The sequence below is a fragment of the Macaca thibetana genome, chromosome 14 (assembly GCF_024542745.1).
Source record: "Macaca thibetana thibetana isolate TM-01 chromosome 14, ASM2454274v1, whole genome shotgun sequence".
Lineage (NCBI taxonomy): Eukaryota > Metazoa > Chordata > Mammalia > Primates > Cercopithecidae > Macaca > Macaca thibetana.
In genome coordinates, this window is record NC_065591.1 from 49,759,476 (window position 1) to 49,777,262 (window position 17,787).

Here is a 17,787-nt window from a genome sequence, read left to right on the forward strand (position 1 = left end):
CACGGAGATACCTATTTATGCTTCAGAACAAACAGTTTAAGGGCATTATATACAGATGTCTAAATATTTAGAAAGTGTCTGTTTATGGGAGCAAAATGAAAAGTACCTGTTTTCATTTGAAGGATTTTATGTGAAATTTGCATGTAACAAAAGACAGCCCCAGTGGCAAAGGGGTGTTAGAGATGAGAAGTGTGTGCAGGCGTGAAGTTGTGGAGGAGGGGGACACGGGAGCATTGTGGGGTGGGGGCTGTCCTTTGCACTGACCCAGAACTGGGGGGAACTGGCAAACTTATGCTGGGGTGATGTTTCCCCTTTGGCTGGGGCGTAAATAAATTCCTTGAAGACATCAGAGTGTTTTAATGACCTAAAATGGGCTTCTGAACTCACAACTTTATCTTCTTATTAGACATTCTTCTTAGCCCCAAAGGGGCATTTAAAGAGTAATAGGATCCTGATCATTTTAGAAAAATGTAGTAAACTGGGGATTATTAGACTATCTGGGGATGCTGCGGGCATCATGGGAGTTTAGATGGAGGAACTGAGAGATCATCTAACTCTTTATCTGACATGGAAGCAGGCTTCAGCTCAATTTAAGAAAGAGCACAATGTGTGAAGACACTGTGTATGGTTTTGGGAAGTAGAGAGGTCTCTGTTGACTGAGGTGTTCTAAAATAAAAAGACCTTCTATCAGAGATGTTTTAGGGGATTAGCTAGATTGCAATTTTTCTCTGGCCTTTTTAGTCCTCATGATTCTGAGATTAGGTGATTCACAAGAGTTCCAAAGGCACTCTTCTTCCGCGACTTTGTTTCCTAGGGACGTACTGACAGCCCTGCAACTCCTGGAGCTGGCGACTCCTCAGCAGCTGATTGAATCTGCACTGAGAAAGTCAGAGCTATTTCTTGAGTGATCAGGAGCAGAACCTCACTAACTGGAGAGGGGTTGACAGGAACAAAGCAGGTCCCTCTTGCCCCTTAGAGGAAATTGGTGGCTAGAGAAGCTACCAGAACTTGGGACCAAACAGGCTAGTCCTATACCAGGAAGCACCTAGTAGAAAGTCTTAGCTCAAAACCTGAGTTATCTAGAGGTGCCCTAGCTAATTGGAGGTGATGGGGAGGGCAGCACAGAAACTTGATGGTTAACACAAACCACCCCCAGGCCAGACCAATGGAGAGGCAACTTAGGAAAAACAGTGGAATCCTGAACTCAGTGCCTGGGAAATGACTCACAGATGAAGCTAATAAACAGAGACAATCAACATTAAGCCCCATTGGACTGGATTCTGAAGATGCTTGAGGACTTCCTGCCTTAGTCAGATTTGGTTTGGAACTGGGGCAGGGCCAGGCCTGCAGGTGGAAGCAACATCAGCCCCAGCTGTGGGTCCTTCTGACCTCTTTTTCTCTCTACCAGAGAACTGGCTATTTTTACCTGTCAACTGGTAAGGTTTTAGGGAGATTGAGTTCAATTGACATTTACTTTGTGCGTGTCTTCACACCCAGACCTAGAGATAAAAGAGACAGCCTCTGCACTAGAAGAGACAATGCCTAGTGGGGAGCAGGCCTTCTAAACAGCCAATTGCACTGCAAAGTGGCAAGGGCTTATAATGGATTTGGATAAAGAGCTTGGGAGTCACGTAGAGGAAGAAGCCCATAAACATGCTATAGAACAGGCCCCTGACCATATGCTCATGAATGAATTAACAATCTGTTATTAGTTTTTACTTTTTTGTGTGTGTTTTGGTTCAGAGAAGGATGGATAGAGAAAAGCATCATTACAAAAGGTGAAATTTGTGAATTTTATCCTGGCTTTGAACATTGAGTAGATGAAGAAGACAATTCCAGACAGAGGAAACTCCACAATGAATATCATGGAAATTTGAAAGAACACAGTGGGCTTGGGAAGAGGTGAGTTGTTTTGTATGGCTAAAAAGAGATGAGGCTAGAGAGAGTAGGTGAAGTGCAAGGATCTTGAACACAGTGTTAGGTAGTTTTGCTGTGTAGCAAGCAACCACAGGATTTCAGGACACAAAAAAAGCTAGCATTGATGTCTAGCACATGCATTCACAAGGGGCTGGGATGGGTGTTTCAGGCTTGAGGTCAAGTTCAACTCTGTCCCACATATCTTACTGTGGGCCCAGGCTATCTGGTAGCAGTTTCCTGGGGTATGTTCTTCTCATGGAGCAGGTTGGAAGCTCTTAGAGGAGTAAGTGGAAATATATAATGTTACTCAAATTCTAGGCTCAGAACTTAGACACTGTTACTTCTACCAGTACAGAATCATGCCCCATGCCCAAGATGAATGGGGGCAAAAGAGCACTTTTCCAATAGAAGGTGATAGAGGGAGTGAGTTAAAATAGTTGTTTAACAATTCTCTTACCTGCCTTAAATACTATGCAATACTATTTTGTTTTGATTGTGGAAAAAATCGGGGATGTTGCCAAGTCTTCTTTGTAGTTGAGATGGTTCCATTTTAATAGGAGTGTTCAGAAACACTCACCATAATGCAAGGGGACATTTTATTCACACCTGAATGTAGTTAATATTCTTCACTTTGTTTACATATTGGAGTATCTGAAAGACGGGCACTGTGATTCATTTATCTCTATAGCTTCAACACTGAGCATAGCTTACAGCACACAGTAAGTGCTCATAACATTTGTTGAATAGAATGGCCTTACATTGTTCTCAATGTATGATTAAAATTTAATGGGCAATGCACATTTCTCTACCTCCATTGACAGTTCAATGTAAGGGTGGGGTAATGAGTGAAGAGCAGACATGACCCACTTGAGGTGGGAATGAAAATGCTAATCAGAGAAGCCAACAGCAGTCGGAAGCAGGTGGCCCAAACCCCAGCTGCTATAGTCAAGAGGCCACTTGATGTTGAGAGCCAAGAAGGACTTTGAATAATGGGACTTCTTCCAGGTAACCGTGGATTTGAAAGATATGTATATATTTCTAATGATAATGACTGACATATATTGGGTGCCTCCTATATGCCTGACACAATCTTAAAATGTTTTATTTATTATTTCATTTAATTGATTCTTCCTTTGGTCCACAGTTATTAATGAGAGATATCATTGAAGAGAATCATAGTCTATTTCTATTGTACTAGAGTTGCATTTTTATGTGCTGGTTCAGTGGCAAACAGGGACAAAAGAGGCTCAAGCAATGTAAATACAATTGAGTATTGTAAGCACAGCTGATGAAGTCAGTAAAACTGAGCAATTGCCGATGAAAGACTGAGAATGCACTGCAAATAGTTTCAGTTCTCAAATAAAAACATGACCAGATCAGTGAACAACAAAGAATGAGGACAAAAGAATGAAGGAGCCAGAAAGACTGATTCCCTCTCTACCACTTTTGGTTCAGAATTCCATTGATAATTCTGGTGAGGAAGCACTTAGGTCTCAGGGATCCTGTACAGTATATCTGGGCCTGCAGACCCTTGAGAGCAGGAATGTGATTGTTCACTTTTGATGCCCCAGAGCCTAGCATGGTGCTTGGCAAATAGTGCAAACTCAACATTCTTTAAAGACCTGAACTCTAGCCTATTATAGGGTTGGAAAGAAGCTTAAGGAAATTTACCAACCTCTTGACCAAGTTTCCACAGAGAATGCCTCTTTCTGTTCCTCTCTGTTAGAGATCTCAGTGGTGGAAGCACCATCATCCCAAGGAGACTTAGGGTAAGTAACTACTCTTCAGTTCTCTCCTTTAATATCTGAATATAATCTTTTCTCCATCCCTGTACCTGCCCTTCATATCTGGCCCAAGATCTTGGTCTGCAGGAAGCAGGCAGATGTCAAGAGGCCATTGAGCAAAGGCCTCTTGTGCTCTGAGTAGTGCTAAATTGTGGGGATGTGACTTTGAAGGCTGCCATGGGAATTACATGAGGCTGTGACCAGTGAATGGTACAAGCTTTCAATTCATTACCAGAAAGAGTATGCACTGGGGCCGGGTGCGGTGGCTCTCGCCTGTAATCCCAGCACTTTGGGAGGCCAAGGCGGGTGGATCACAAGATCAGGAGATGGAGACCATCCTGGCTAACATGGTGAAACACCGTCTCTACTAAAAATACAAACAATTAGCTGGGCGTGGTGACACACACCTGTAGTTCCAGCTACTCGGGAGGCTGAGGCAGGAGAATTGTTTGAACCCGGGAGGCGAGGTTGCAGTGAGCCAAGGTTGTGCCACTGCACTCCAGCCTGGGCAACAGAGTGAGACTCCATCTCAAAAAAAAAAAAGAAAAAAAGAGTATGCCTCGCTCCCAAGCCATCAGGAATTACCAAAGATTGTGCAAAAAACACCCCTCAATTTTTTTTAAAAAAATTCCTTCTTAGATCTAGTTCTGTCAAGTTCATCTTGAATGGGGAGGAAAGGGAAGACTTTTCATATCTATCTCCCTAACCCAATTCCTATAATATATATAGTAGAAATTGGCTATTAGACTGAGTAATTTCTAAAGAAAGGGGGCTTATTTGGCTTGCAGTTCTACACGCTGTACAAGCACAGCACTAGCATCTGCTACTGGTGAGACTGTCTCACGTGTCCGCGTGAAGAGACCACCAAACAGGCTTTGTGTGAGCAACATGGCTGTTTATTTCACCTGTGTGTAGGCGGGCTGAGTCCAAAAAGAGTCAGCAAAGGGTGGTGGATTATCATTAGTTCTTATAGGTTTTGGGATAGGGGTGGAGTTAAGAGCCATGTTTTGGGGGCAGGGGGTGGATCTCACAAAGTACATTCTCAAGGGTGGGGGAGATGATAAAGAACCTTCTTAAGGGTAGGGGAGATTACAAAGTACATTGATCAGTTAGGGTGGGGCAGAAACAAATCATAATGGTGGAATGTCATCAGTTAAGGCTATTTTCACTTCTGTGAATCTTCAGTTGCTTCAGGCCATCTAGACGTATACGTGCAGGTCACTGGGGACCTGATGGCTTAGCTTGGGCTCAGAGGCCTGACAGAGACCTCAGGAAGCTTTTAGTCATGGTGGAAGCTGAAGGGGGAGCAAGTGTGTCCAACCTGCTCTCATGTGAACTATGAAAGTGAGAACTCATTACTATAGGCAGGGCATTTCATGAGGGATTTGCCTCCATGACCCAAATACCTCCCACCAGACTTCCACCTCCAACATTGGAGACCGTATTTCAATCTGAGATTTGATATCTGAACCACATCATGGGATTAGTGCCCTTATAAAAGAGGCCTAGGTCTCTTGTTTGCCCCTTCCACCATGTGAGGCACATAGCAGGCACCATGTATGAGGAACAGGCCTTTACCAGACTCCGAATTGGCTGGCACCTTGATCTTGGACTTCCTAGCATCCAGAAATGTGAGCAAAAAATTCTGTTGTTTATAAATTACCCAGCTTAAGGTACTTTATTGTTGCAGCCAAAATGGACTATGGCCCTCTGGGTGATGGATTATGATGCAAGCATCTCTACGGCATTATGCAGGCAGAAATAAAAGGGTGTAGAATTGTGTACAGTCTTCAGAGGAGAGGTGCCCTTTTTCACTCGTGTCCGTGTAAAGAGACCACCAAACAGGCTTTGTGTGAGCAACAAAGCTGTTTATTTCACCTGGGTGCAGGCGGGCTGAGTCCGAAAAGAGAGTCAGTGAAGGGAGATAGGGGTGTGGTCGTTTTATAGGATTTGGGTATGTAGTGGAAAATTACAGTCAAAGGGGTTGTTCTCTGGCGGGCACTGGCGGGTGGGGGGGGGCACAAGGCACTCAGTGGGGGAGCTTTTGAGCCAGGATGAGCCAGGAGAAGGAATTTCACAAGGTAATATCATCAGTTAAGGCAGAAACAGGCCATTTTCACTTCTTTTGTGATTCTTCAGTTACTTCAGGCCATCTGGATGTATACGTGCAGGTCACAGGGGATATGATGGCTTAGCTTGGGCTCAGAGGCCTGACACCCTTGAGTCCAGTTTAAAAATAAATGTCCATTTTCAACAGTCTGATGATAATGTAAATTATTAAAAGGCAGGTAGAGGGAAGAGCATTTACATGGGCATGGAGGAATAATAGAAAATGGCGCGTTTGGGGAGCTTGAAGTATCTCTATTTGGCTAGAGTGTATGATCTCTACATGAAGGCAAAACAGGAGACAAGTTTTTTGTGTGTGTGGTTTTTTTTTGTTTTTTTTTTTTTTGAGATAGAGTCTCACTGTCGCCCAGGCTAGAGTGTAGTGGCGTGATCTCGGCTCACTGCAACCTCTGCCTCCCGGGTTCAAGCAATGCTCCTGCCTCAGCCTCCTGAGTAGCTGGGATTACAGGCATGTGCCACCATGCCCGGATAATTGTTTTTGTATTTTTAGTAGAGACAGGGTTTCATCATGTTGGCCAGGCTGGTCTTGAACTCCTGATCTCAGGTGATTCACCAGCCTCTGCCTCCCAAAGTGCTGGGATTACAGGCATGAGCCACTGTGCCCAGCCAGGAGACAAGATTTAAAAGGAAGATAAACAGAGTCTGCCCTACATCTTGGGTAAATCATTTTCCATTTCTAACTTTTAATCAGTTCCTTTATATAACTGGACTAGAGTCCCTGCCTTCCCTGATTCCTAGGGCTTAGCTTTAGAATTTATTTTAATTATTTTAGAGACAAAGTCTCACTATGTTGCCCAGGCTGGTCTCAAACCCCTGGCCTTCAGTGGTCCTCCCTCCTTGGTCTCCTGAAGCACTGGGGTTTCTGGCATGAGTCACCTTGCCTGGCAATTTTAGAATTATAAAGGGAGACAATATCAGCCAGATGGTGGAGTAGGAGGCTCCGTATTTTCTCTCTTCCTACAGATACATGGAATAAACAGCTACACATGGATCAATTCTCTGTGTGATAAATCTAGAATTACAAAGGTGAAAAAAGGGGCCCTTAAATATCATCTAGTCCACAGGTTTTTAAACCGTGTTGCCAGGGCTTCTTTGGGGTCTTGGGGGTCAGCTGCCCTCAGGATGGGGGCCAAATAGGCTGAGATCCCTGTCTCCAGCTTCAGTCAGAGCAGCTGTGCTTTGCTTTGAGTATTGGGCTTCTGCATATGAATAAAGAAAAAAGATGAGGTTCTTTATGTTAAAGTTTGAAAAATCACTGGACTGGTCCAACCTTCCCACTTTGTAGATGAAGAAAATTGAGAGGCAGGAAAAGTAAGGAAATGACTTGCGTGGGGTCAAGAATGAGTCAATTAATGGGCTTTAAGAGGAGACTGGGCTTCCTATTATTGAAGACACATTTTCATGCTCATTTTCTTCTTCAGATCAATCAAGGTGTCCCCCTCCTTCTTCTTGGAGGAGTCAGGCTCCTGCCAGCCAGATCTTCCACAACACTTGAAAGACAAAGGATCAAAGTGAAAAAACAAATGCTAATGCTCCCAACCCTGCTGACCACCTACTGGGCCCAAGAGGTTCAAAGCTTCAAACCCTGGAGGAAAAGCCCAGCCCCCTCCTATCACCTGGGCTCTCTGCAGCTTCTAGGACCACTCTCCAGCTTCCCCTTCCACATGGCTTGCTAGAGCCACTCAGGCCTCCTGACACACTTAGTCCAAAGAGGCTCCCAGAAGGCTCTGACCCCTAAATAGTCCCCATACCAGGACGACTACGTGTTTGCCTGGGGTTAACTGTGGTGGATAACTGTTCCATCTGTTCAAAATATGTTTACAGGCTATAGGCAGAGAAAAGGATTGGTAAGTACACACACTTCAAACTGCTGAAGAATTTTGTGAAAGTGTTCTGTGTGTTTTTAGGCAAACCACTCCAGTTTTCTGGGTCTCAGCTTTCCACTTTTAGAAATGAACAGCTGGAGGAGTTATTTCGAAGGCCCTTATCGGCTGACAAATGCCGCTCAGCCTTGTTGTTTTCTATTCTCTTAAGACATTCTTTGAAGAGAGTTTTCCCGTGAGGAAAGTGCTTCAGAGAAGAAAATACACCAGGTATGTGTTCCTAGCGGAACACATGTTTAGGACAGTTAGGAGCGTAAGACATTGTAAAAGATGGAAAGAGAATGGGGACAGAAGACTCATGCTGAGTCTGCAGCAGGGATTTGCTGCTCCTTTTAAAGAATGTAAAGAGCCACTGTGCCAGGAGTTGGGCTCTGAGCCCTGTTGGGAATCCAGGGAGGCCCATGGTGGCTTGATCTGCAGCAGGCTCAAATTCACCCCATGCCTGGCCCCTGGGAACTCTGACACCCTTAGACTCCAGTAAAATTTGAGTAGGGATGCATTCCAAGATTAAGTAGCAAAGAGTGCAAAGTGAAAGATAGTGAGAGGGCACCACCTGTGCCTTGTGCTTTTGTAATTCCTGCTTTGAACCTTTCCCTTTTAATGGTAATTTAAAAACACAGGTAAGTAAGTCACTTTTATGTTGTCATTTCCAAGACCCTCCTCCAGGCAGGACTGATATATAGTGGGTCCACATACCAAATGGGTTGTTTACTCCATTTCTGACCTGATTAGTCAGTCCTGTGCAATACTGGATTGTTAAATATTTTGAATACCACTCAAAATTCTAGGACTTTTTACTTGGGGTTTTGGAGCAGAGAGACAGAAATCCTCAGAAAGACTTCTTTTCATCAAAATTCAACTAAGCACCTACCATGTGTCAGACTCTTAGACATGTCTGCAGTCCCCAAACATCAGGTCTGCTAGGTGTGGTGCTGTCAAGAAGGAGCTATGATTTCCCAGTATTATCAGATCCAGTAAAGAACTCAGTGAGAATAAAGGCTGTAGAACTAACCGCAACCAAGTCCTAGTGCACCTTAGGCTGCAATAATGCCACCGCCCTATTGTCTTCTGGAGGGCAGGAAGTATTGGGCAGGAGGGAGAATGGAGGAGAAGCCCAATTGGGGTTATTATTTATATAGAATATAATTAAATTCTATAATTATATAGACTATATAGAATATATAAATTATATAGCATATAATTAAAAATTATTATTCTAAATAATTTTTTGCAATTATCTGAAAGGGAAAGGAATTGCAATAGCAGGGAATCAAATCCTCCTAACCTTTGCTTATCCGGAATTTCCTTCTTTACCTATTTTCTGAGAAGGAGGTTACCTCTTTCATGAAGTTTTGGTTTTCAGATTTTAGAATGGACTTCACTCTCTTTTTTGCTTCTATTGCTATTTGTAAGGTCAGCTACTACAGTCTCATAGCACTTTACTATATTTATCTATTTAAAATATTGTCTTCCCCAGCCAGACCCAGATCTTCTCTAAGAAAGGACTGAGTCCATTTATCTTTTCCTTCTCAATGCCTAAGAGTGCCTGGTACATAATGGAGCTTTGTAAATACTTGTTAAATGAAAAAATGAATGACTAAGTGAAAATGAATGAATAAATAAACACATTCCTAGACTCTGACTCTCTGTAGGCATCACTAAATTATGTTGCCTATCTGGCTCCTGGTGGCATTTGTGTTCTAGCCCCTGCTGTAGGTGATAATTAATTAAAATTAGGATCAGCTGGAGTGTTAGGAAATCCTGAAATAGCAGTGGCTTAATAAGAATCAAAGTTTCTTTCTCATCGAAAGTCTGAAAGAAACAGCCAGGGTTTGCATGGTGTTCCATGGTTTGTTTCTATCTTGCTGTGCATGACCTCCACTGCTAAGGTCTTTTATGGTCCAAGATGATTACTCCAGCTCCAGCCATCACATCTGTATTCCATCCTGCAGAAAGGAAGAAAGAAGGTAAAGAGCACATTATCACTCTTTAAGGACACTGTTTAAAGTTGCACATTCCATTTCTATGTAAATCCCATTGATTGTAACAGGATGAAGTCACATGGTCACACGTTGCTCAGAGGAGGTTGGAAGATACAGTTTTTGTTGTTAATAGCCACCAAAAATGTGGGAGTTTTATTACCATTGAAGAATGGTGATTGAAGAATAATACACAATGTCTGCTATAGTAACCACTTATGGTTTTTTTCTCTGTTTTTTGGCAAGAGAGTGGACGGATGAAATCAATAGTATAGAAAGATCAATATGGTGGCTGGAAGGAATAAGACATTAGAGAAAGAAGATACTGGAGTCAAGCAGACCAGTAGGAGGCAGTCTCACAAAAGTCTAGATAGATGAGATGAAATAGGACAGTAGCAGATAGGATGGGAGGGTAGATGCAGATTGGTAAAGCAGTTTGGTAGTGAACTAGTCAATGCCATGTGAATATCACTGGGGTGAGGAAAAAGAAGGAGTCTAGAATTAGGCTCCCTTTGTGATTGGTGCCCTCTGAAATGGAGCTGTCACTGATTGATTTGGGGAATTTCAGGAAGACCTCAGCAGGTGAGGTAGAGATGAGTACTGAGAGCAATGACTTTGATTTGGGACGCTTAAAGAGCTGAGCACTGACTGATTCAGGTAATCCCTAGAAATCTAGGTAACTCCCTAGAGTTTCCCAGAGTGCACCCCCAGAAGGAAACTCTAGGGGTTATTTGGATCAGTCAGTAAGAATGGACAGTTAGTCCAGTTGGAATGAGTATAGTGGAGTAGGAAACACAGTTGGAGGGTGAGGGTAGGGTCATCTTCCTGTCTTCTCTCTGGTACTCGTGGTCATTGCCCTGTTAGAAGGGCCCTCATTGTCGTAGGGGCTACCGACCAATTCTCAGAAGAGTTTGAAGACAGAAGTGATTTCAAATTCTCGCTAATTAAAATGGAGGCTATCAGCATGTGCCTGAAGTCCTGCTGCTGCTGCAGAGGAAGTAGGGAGGGGTTCTCAAATCCACAGCCAAGCCTCTAGGCATCATCCTGACTCCAGGGGGAGGTGCTGGGAAGCTGGGGAGGGGCAGCCACGTGCCAGCTGGCTGTGCCAAGTGAGGGAGCCACACGCCTGGGGTTCTGCCATGTGTTTGTTTATTTGGTTTGGCTGATGTAAAACATACACACACAGACTCACAGCCTTAGGGCCTGTGTGCAGAGCCCATGTTTAATCCTCAACTAAAATCAGGAACAGTACAGGAAAAAAGAAGGAAGCCAAAATAGCAGACTACAACCAGGTAGCAGAGTTTGTTCATTCATTCATTCATTTATTCATTCACTCATTTAGCAAACGAATACCAGGCAGTATGCAAGGCACTGGGGCAATAACATGAATACAACATTTCCCCAAGGAGCTCCAAGACAGGGTCTGGGAACAGAGACAAGGGAAGAGGTCATTTTAGTACAAAGTGAAAGGTGCATGATACAGATTTATAGCACAGCTCTAATCTGGGCATTTCCTGGCTCAAAATCCGACAGGGCTCCCCTCATATCTAAGAGGCTTTCATAGGCACGATAATGACACCCTTAAGCCTTCACCCATGCTCCAAGTTCAGGGGAATTCAAGCAGCTCCAGGATCATGCTGCCTCTCACATCTCCTGACCTGCTCACGCTCTGTTTCTCCTGCTTGTTAGGGCCTTCTTTCTTCTGATCTTTGTTGCTTCCCACTCAGCCTTGAAGGTCAAGTGTCATCATCTCCCAGTGACCATCCTCTGAGTCCTCACTACATGCCCTGCAGCCTTTATTGCTGGCACTGCTCAACTGCTACTTTCACCTGCCCATCTCCCCTGTGGCCTGTGAGCAACTCCAGCAGAGATGGATCTTGTCCACGTGTGTATCCTGGCAGCTAATCGATGCCTGGCACAGAAACAGTCTTAATAAATGCCTGTCCAAATGAACGGACATAATTTAGTGCCACTATGGATAGCCTCAATGTGCCATAATTAAAATACACTTGGATTCTGGAGTCAAACCCTGAGCTCTGTCACCTCCACCTTATCGTTCCCTTCTCTGAGCCTCAGTTTTCTTATTCTTCAGCTTAAGCTGATAATATTTCTGAGTATGTCTTATATGAAAATGCTTTCTTTGGTGTGTGTTCACCTTTCTTTAATGGGATAAACATGGAGCATTTATTTATTACTTTTATGATTATCCTCCTAAGAAAAAGACAAGGCCCTGCTCTGAGGAGTGAAGACACAATCCAGCAGGCAGGAGGGATGGCTAAGTTCAGTCTTGAGAATTGCCCCTCATGGACACCCCAGGGTGCCCATCTCCAGGTTACCACCAGGTAATATGGCCTTTCAGGTCATTACAAAGATGCATTTGATAATATGAAAGAGTGAAAACATTCTATTCATCAAGTTTGCTTTCTTGACATGTAACATTTAAATATTTAGATGTATGGTGCTTCAGTCTCTAGTTAGCTTGGGCTGCGTTTTAGTAAGTTTTGGCTGCCACAACAAAACATCATAGATGGAGTAATTTATAAACAATACAAATTTATTCCTCATGGTTCTGGAGGCTATGAAGTTTAAGATCAAGGTGCTGGCTAATTTGGTTTTTGGCGAGAGCTCTCCTTGCTGTGGCCACACTTTTGCAGTGTCCTCACATGGCAGGGGGCAAGAGGGGAGTCTCTTTTTACAAGGATGCTAATCCCAACATGAGGGATGCATCCTCATAACCTAATTACCTCCCAAAAGCCCTGCTTCCAAATACCATCACATTAGGGATTAAGGAATAAACATACGACTTCTGGGGAACACAGCTTAGTCTGCAGCAGCCTGCCTTGGTATCCTTGCTCTAGGTGCCATAAACGTTAGGGATGGGCCTTGGATGATGGAAGTGCAGGGGAGTTAGCTTCCCATGGGGGGGATCCCTCGGACCAGTGAGAAAAGGGAAAGGGAAAAAGAAGGAGCCAAATGCATAAATACCCAGTTAAAAGAAAAAACTTTAGACAAATTAAACTTTACACAGTTTAATTGGGCAAAGAACGATTTGCGAATCGGCCAGCCCCCAGAACCAGAATAGGTTCAGAGCTACTCCACATGGTCGAATATTTATGGACAGAAAAAGGAAAGTGACCTAGCAAAACCAGAAGTGAGGTACAGAAACAGCTGGATTGGTTACAGCTGGGCCTTTGCCTTATTTGAACCTGCTTTGAACAGTCAGCTGCCTGCGGTTGGCTGAGACTCTGGTACTTGTTACAAGAGTAGGTTACAGTCTGTTTACACATTAAGTTAGTTTATGGTTCACTGTGTATGGAGAAACCTTTAGGCCAAACTTATAATATGTATGGAGGCAGCTGTAAGGAAACTTAGTTCAGCAACTCCTTCCCTTCTCTCCCCTTCCCTTCTCCATTACCCTTAGAGGTGGTTTGTCCTTGCAAATGATCTAGCGGAATTCCAAGTTCTGCAACTTACCTACCCAGCAAGCTGCTGTATCTCAGAAAGAATCATGGGGAGGTGGTGGCCAGCTGCTGTGCATCACATTGCATCTTTTCTTGCCTCATTTCCCTTTTCAACTCATTCTCACCCTGGGCCTTACCCTCAAGGCCCTGGTTTTGCTTCTCCTAAATGTCAACACTTTAACCTTGGACTTTGCTTTCTAGAGGACTGAGAGTGAAGAAACTGCCTCTGTCACTCACTTGCTAGTTATGACTTTAAAGCAGGTTACTTGACCTCTTGTGCCTCAGTTTTCCCCTCTGTAAAACAGTGATAAATGATAATATCTCCCATAGAGAGTTTCTGTGAAGAGAAGACTAAATGAGTTATTAATATGTAAATTTACTGCCCCATAACTGTCAGGTTTTATAATTCTTCTTTCTTCAAGGATATTGTATTAGTTTGCTCAAGGCTGCCATAACAAACTACAGACTGGGTGGCTTAAACAACAGGAATTTATTTTCGCATAATTTTGGAGACTGGAAGTCCAAGGTCAAGGTGTTGACAGGGTTGGTTTCTTCTGAGGCCTCGCTCCTTGGCTTGCAGCTGGCTGTCTTCTCGCCATGTCTTCACATGGTCTTTTCTCGGTGTGTCCCCATTCCCGGTCCCTCTTTTCCTCTTCAAATTTCCTCTTCCTGTAAGGACACCAGTCAGATTGGAATAGAGCCCACCCTGAGGGCCTCCTTTTAACTTAATCACCTCTTTCAAAGCCCCATCTTTGAATACAGTCACATTCTAAAGTACTGAGTCTTCAAAATATGAGTTTTGGAGGGACACCATTATAGCCCAGGACAGACACTCGTTAAGTGCTACCTCTGTGTAGGGTGACCAACTCAACCTCAACCAGGTTTGCCTTGGATTTTCTTGGTTTTAGTACAGAAATTCCGGCATCCCAAGGAATCCCTCAGTCCTGGGTAAGCCAGGAAGATTGGTCAGCCTAACCTCTTCCAGAAGCTTTACCCAAGTCTTTTGCAATATGTAAGGACTAGAGGAACTCAATATGTATCTAGAACTCCATCCTTCCCAGTGGACTTTGACAGCCATAACTTGCTTAGTCCTCACTTCAGCCTCGTGGGGTAGGTGGGGAAAGAAATAATATTCCAGTTACATAAAGGAAGAAATAGGCTCAGAAAGATTCATCTTGGCTCCCTTGGTCCTGTTTATCTTTCTCTGGGTTCTTTCATTACTAGGTGCTTCCAAGACCAAGATAACTAGGCAATCATAGTAGATGCATTAGTACATCTTTGCCCAAGGGCCTAGACAAGAGGTAAGTAACCATGATGTATCAGTGAGTGAGTCCTGAAATTTCTCTTGTGCAATTTGAATTAAACAAATTACACAGATAATCAAACCTGTACTACTTGGGTAGCGGTGATAGGTGGGCCACAGCCTGGGCCTTAGAGCAAATGCCTCTGGCTGGAAAACTGAAGAGTGGGAGGGAAGCAGGGAGAGATGCAGGCTATGTTTGAGGATCTGCTCTGAAAGGCAGGGAGGGAAGCCATTGATTAGTGAGCTTTGTTTGATCTGCTCAAGGATCAAAGGGACAAATACCATGTGGGAAGATAAAAGTTGACCTGGAAACCCTGTGTCCCAGCCTGCTGGGATCCAGTCTGCCTTAGGCCCATGGCTCAGGCTGGAAGACTCTCATAGGAACCACGGGCAAGACTGCAAGCTCACTTTTTCCTCAATCTGACCCCTGACCCCTCCCTTACCCATTGCCTTTAAGAAGAGCTTTCTCCTATCTCTTGGGCACTCTCTGGGGCAAGGGGTGCTCAAGGGTAAAAGGGAGCCCAGAGATCAAGCATTATTTCTGGCCTTTGAAGAATATGGAGAAGTCACCAGATGATATGTGATGAATGCTGTGATTAAGCTGGGCTTGGAATACTGAAGGTATACCACTGAGAAATCCCTAAACCTACCCTGTGGGGCACAGAGGAAGGCAGCCCAGCATATGTCTCAGGGAATAAATTGATAGAGGAGATGGTTTCTGGTTTTCCTTTGGGAGGAGGGAGAGGAGGAGCACATATACAAAGCTAAGGAGGTGATTAACAACATAGTACAGTAAGGACCAGCCAATATTAACTGAATTTCTAATCTGTGCCAGGACCTCCATCATCTCATGGAATCCCAATGGCATTAAATGAAGCAGCCTTGGGATTCTTCCATTTCATAATGGAATGAGAGAAATGAGGCTCACAGAGGTTTGATAACTTGCCTGAGGTCGTACAATTGACATACAGCAGAGCCGGAATGTGAACACAGATCTGCCTACTTGAAAACCTGGCTTCTCACCCGTAAAGGTGTGGTTATATCCATGTTTTCGAAAGTTCCCTCTGGTTGCTGGGGGTAGACTGCAGGAGCTAGAAGTAGTGTCTGAGGAACCAGTTAGGACTGTATTGCAATAGTTTCAGATAGCTCGTATAGTTTCCTAACCCACAAGATCAGGTGTGCAAAACTGAAGCGAATTTTATATAAACTTGAACCCAAGTCCAGTGTTGACAGATATTTAATCTTAGTTCAGGGATTTCTCCATCTCTTCCTTCTCCTTGTAGTAGCATCTAAGTTCCACATGAGGAAGGGATTATATAGCATCAAGTCATGGAATGAGGATGAATGAGAGTTACAGTTGGGGGTTGGCAAGGGCTATCATCTATTCACACTTTGACATCCAGGGCCTTCCTGGTCACTTTTTCACTAAGATCATCATGTGACCTTTTCATTTTCTAGACAGGGAGATCTAGACACTACTTTTTTGAGGACTCTCCAGCTATGCTTTTTGGGGAATACAATGGGTCTGAATTAGATCCTAAACCTAGATGTCTGAAGCAACTACACCTAACCTTACTGTTCTGTTCCCTGATAGCTAACAGGAGAATTCTGGAGGTTGCCATCTTTCCAGGCAGAAGATGGGCAGGGGAGCACAGGCTCTCTGTGTCCTCAGATCCTTGAAATAAAAGGGAGAACTATTTTCTGCTTCCCACCCTTGGGCTCAGACTAGGCATGCAGGACACAGAGACCCCTCTCAGGGGTCCAAACAGGTATTCACTTGATTAATCTTCTGACTATCTGCCAATTCTACCAGCTCTTTAAACCTTATGCTTTCTGTAAGTATTCTTTCTAGTCTATTGTTCAGGCTAGGATTTTGGCTGCTGCATCCGTAATTAATTTGCTCTTTGTTTTTCTGTTATAGCTACCTTTCTCTGAGGCAATGGATGCTCAGGCTTTATGTTCTAGTTTTAATGGAGGAAAGACCATGGATGTGTAGAAATAATAATGGGAACAAAAGCACTGGAGTTAATGTTTCAAATTACTATTCTGTTATACATACAGGATATCTGAAGGTCTGGATCATGGCAGTGGCAGTAGGGGAGGCAATGAGGGAGTAGATTAGAGAGAGCTTTGAGGATCAGAATCCAAATGTTTTGGCGATTGGTAAAGTCTGGAGGATAAAGAAGAGAGATGTTTTCTGTATCTCTTTCAGGTCTTGTTTAGCTTCACATGAATTTTATCACCTTGCCTAGAATCAGCCACCATCTAACAGGGTAGGCTGTGGCTGGGCCATATCATGTAGAACCGAATCAAGGGTACCAAATTATTGTGGACTTACCCAATATCTGGCTTCCTTTTGTTATTTACTTAGGCCCCTGACTTTTTCTGGAATTACTAGACACTAAAACCTGCTGGGGAATTTCATGTAAATCAAGATGACTCAACCCAGAGTCCATTTCAAGGCTAGGATGCTAGAGGACCCCAACAATGGAGTAGGGAAGTGAAACAGATCAGCTCACATCCAAGTCCTTGCATGATCAATCCTGTAGTAGGACTGCTGCTCAGTTGGAACTCGTGACAGCCTGGAAGAGGAAAAGACAGCTCTAAGTATAGCAAGGAAACTGTTATGGAAAAGACCCAAATGTTAAAATGGTGGACATAGTAAAGTGTTTGTTCTACTTAGGGGAATCTAGATCCCCACATTTGGACCTCCACTGGAATCTCAGAAGAACAAGTGCCCGGGGGGCTTGTCACAGAGGCCAAGGTGGTGAATATCAGGCACATCACAGTCCCCAAGATGGGGAGAAGACTGAGATGCAGAGTAACAACCGAAATCCATTCACGGGAGCCATGTTTATCTTAAATCATTGACAGTGAGATGAGGATCATGTCAGCCTTCATACCTTTGATGATGATCCCAGGCTGCAACAGTGACACATAGAACTGGATTCAGTAACTAACTACAAATTCCATCAACCAGGGCTAGTAAAGTGAAAGGCAGAAATTGGGAGGAGGGGCTTCTTTCTTGCTTATAAAACTTATTTGGTTGTGTTGAGTATGTGCATGTATGTATGAAATCCCATAAAGCAGTCTTCTTAGGAACAAACCAGCATGCCACAAAGTAGGAGATCTTTGGAGCACTGGCCTAAATGGGCAGAGAGCTCAAGGTACTCTGCTTTGTACATGGCATGATTTGTACCACCACCACTATCCCTATTTCAGAGCACTGTCCAAGCCCGGATTTCTATGTCAGTTACTTGTCTATAGGGCTTGACTAATAAAAGCTAGTTTCTGAAATCTGCTTTGGTTCTGGAATTTATTAGAGGGCTTTTT

General features: G+C 43.8%; 1 protein-coding gene across 2 annotated transcripts in view; it reads right to left on the reverse strand.

Moving 5' to 3' along the window:
* Nucleotides 1-13,622: 13,622 nt before the first annotated feature.
* The window catches only part of LOC126936607 (uncharacterized), an 80,970-nt gene continuing 76,805 nt past the window's right edge, over nt 13,623-17,787 (reverse strand). For both annotated transcript variants that reach the window (XM_050759425.1, XM_050759424.1), the window contains 2 exons: nt 14,538-14,663; nt 13,623-13,820 (listed from right to left, as the gene is read on the reverse strand). In XM_050759425.1, the coding sequence (XP_050615382.1) occupies nt 13,642-13,820; nt 14,538-14,663 (305 nt within the window). In that variant the 3' untranslated portion in view covers nt 13,623-13,641. The remainder of the gene's footprint in view (nt 13,821-14,537; nt 14,664-17,787) is intronic.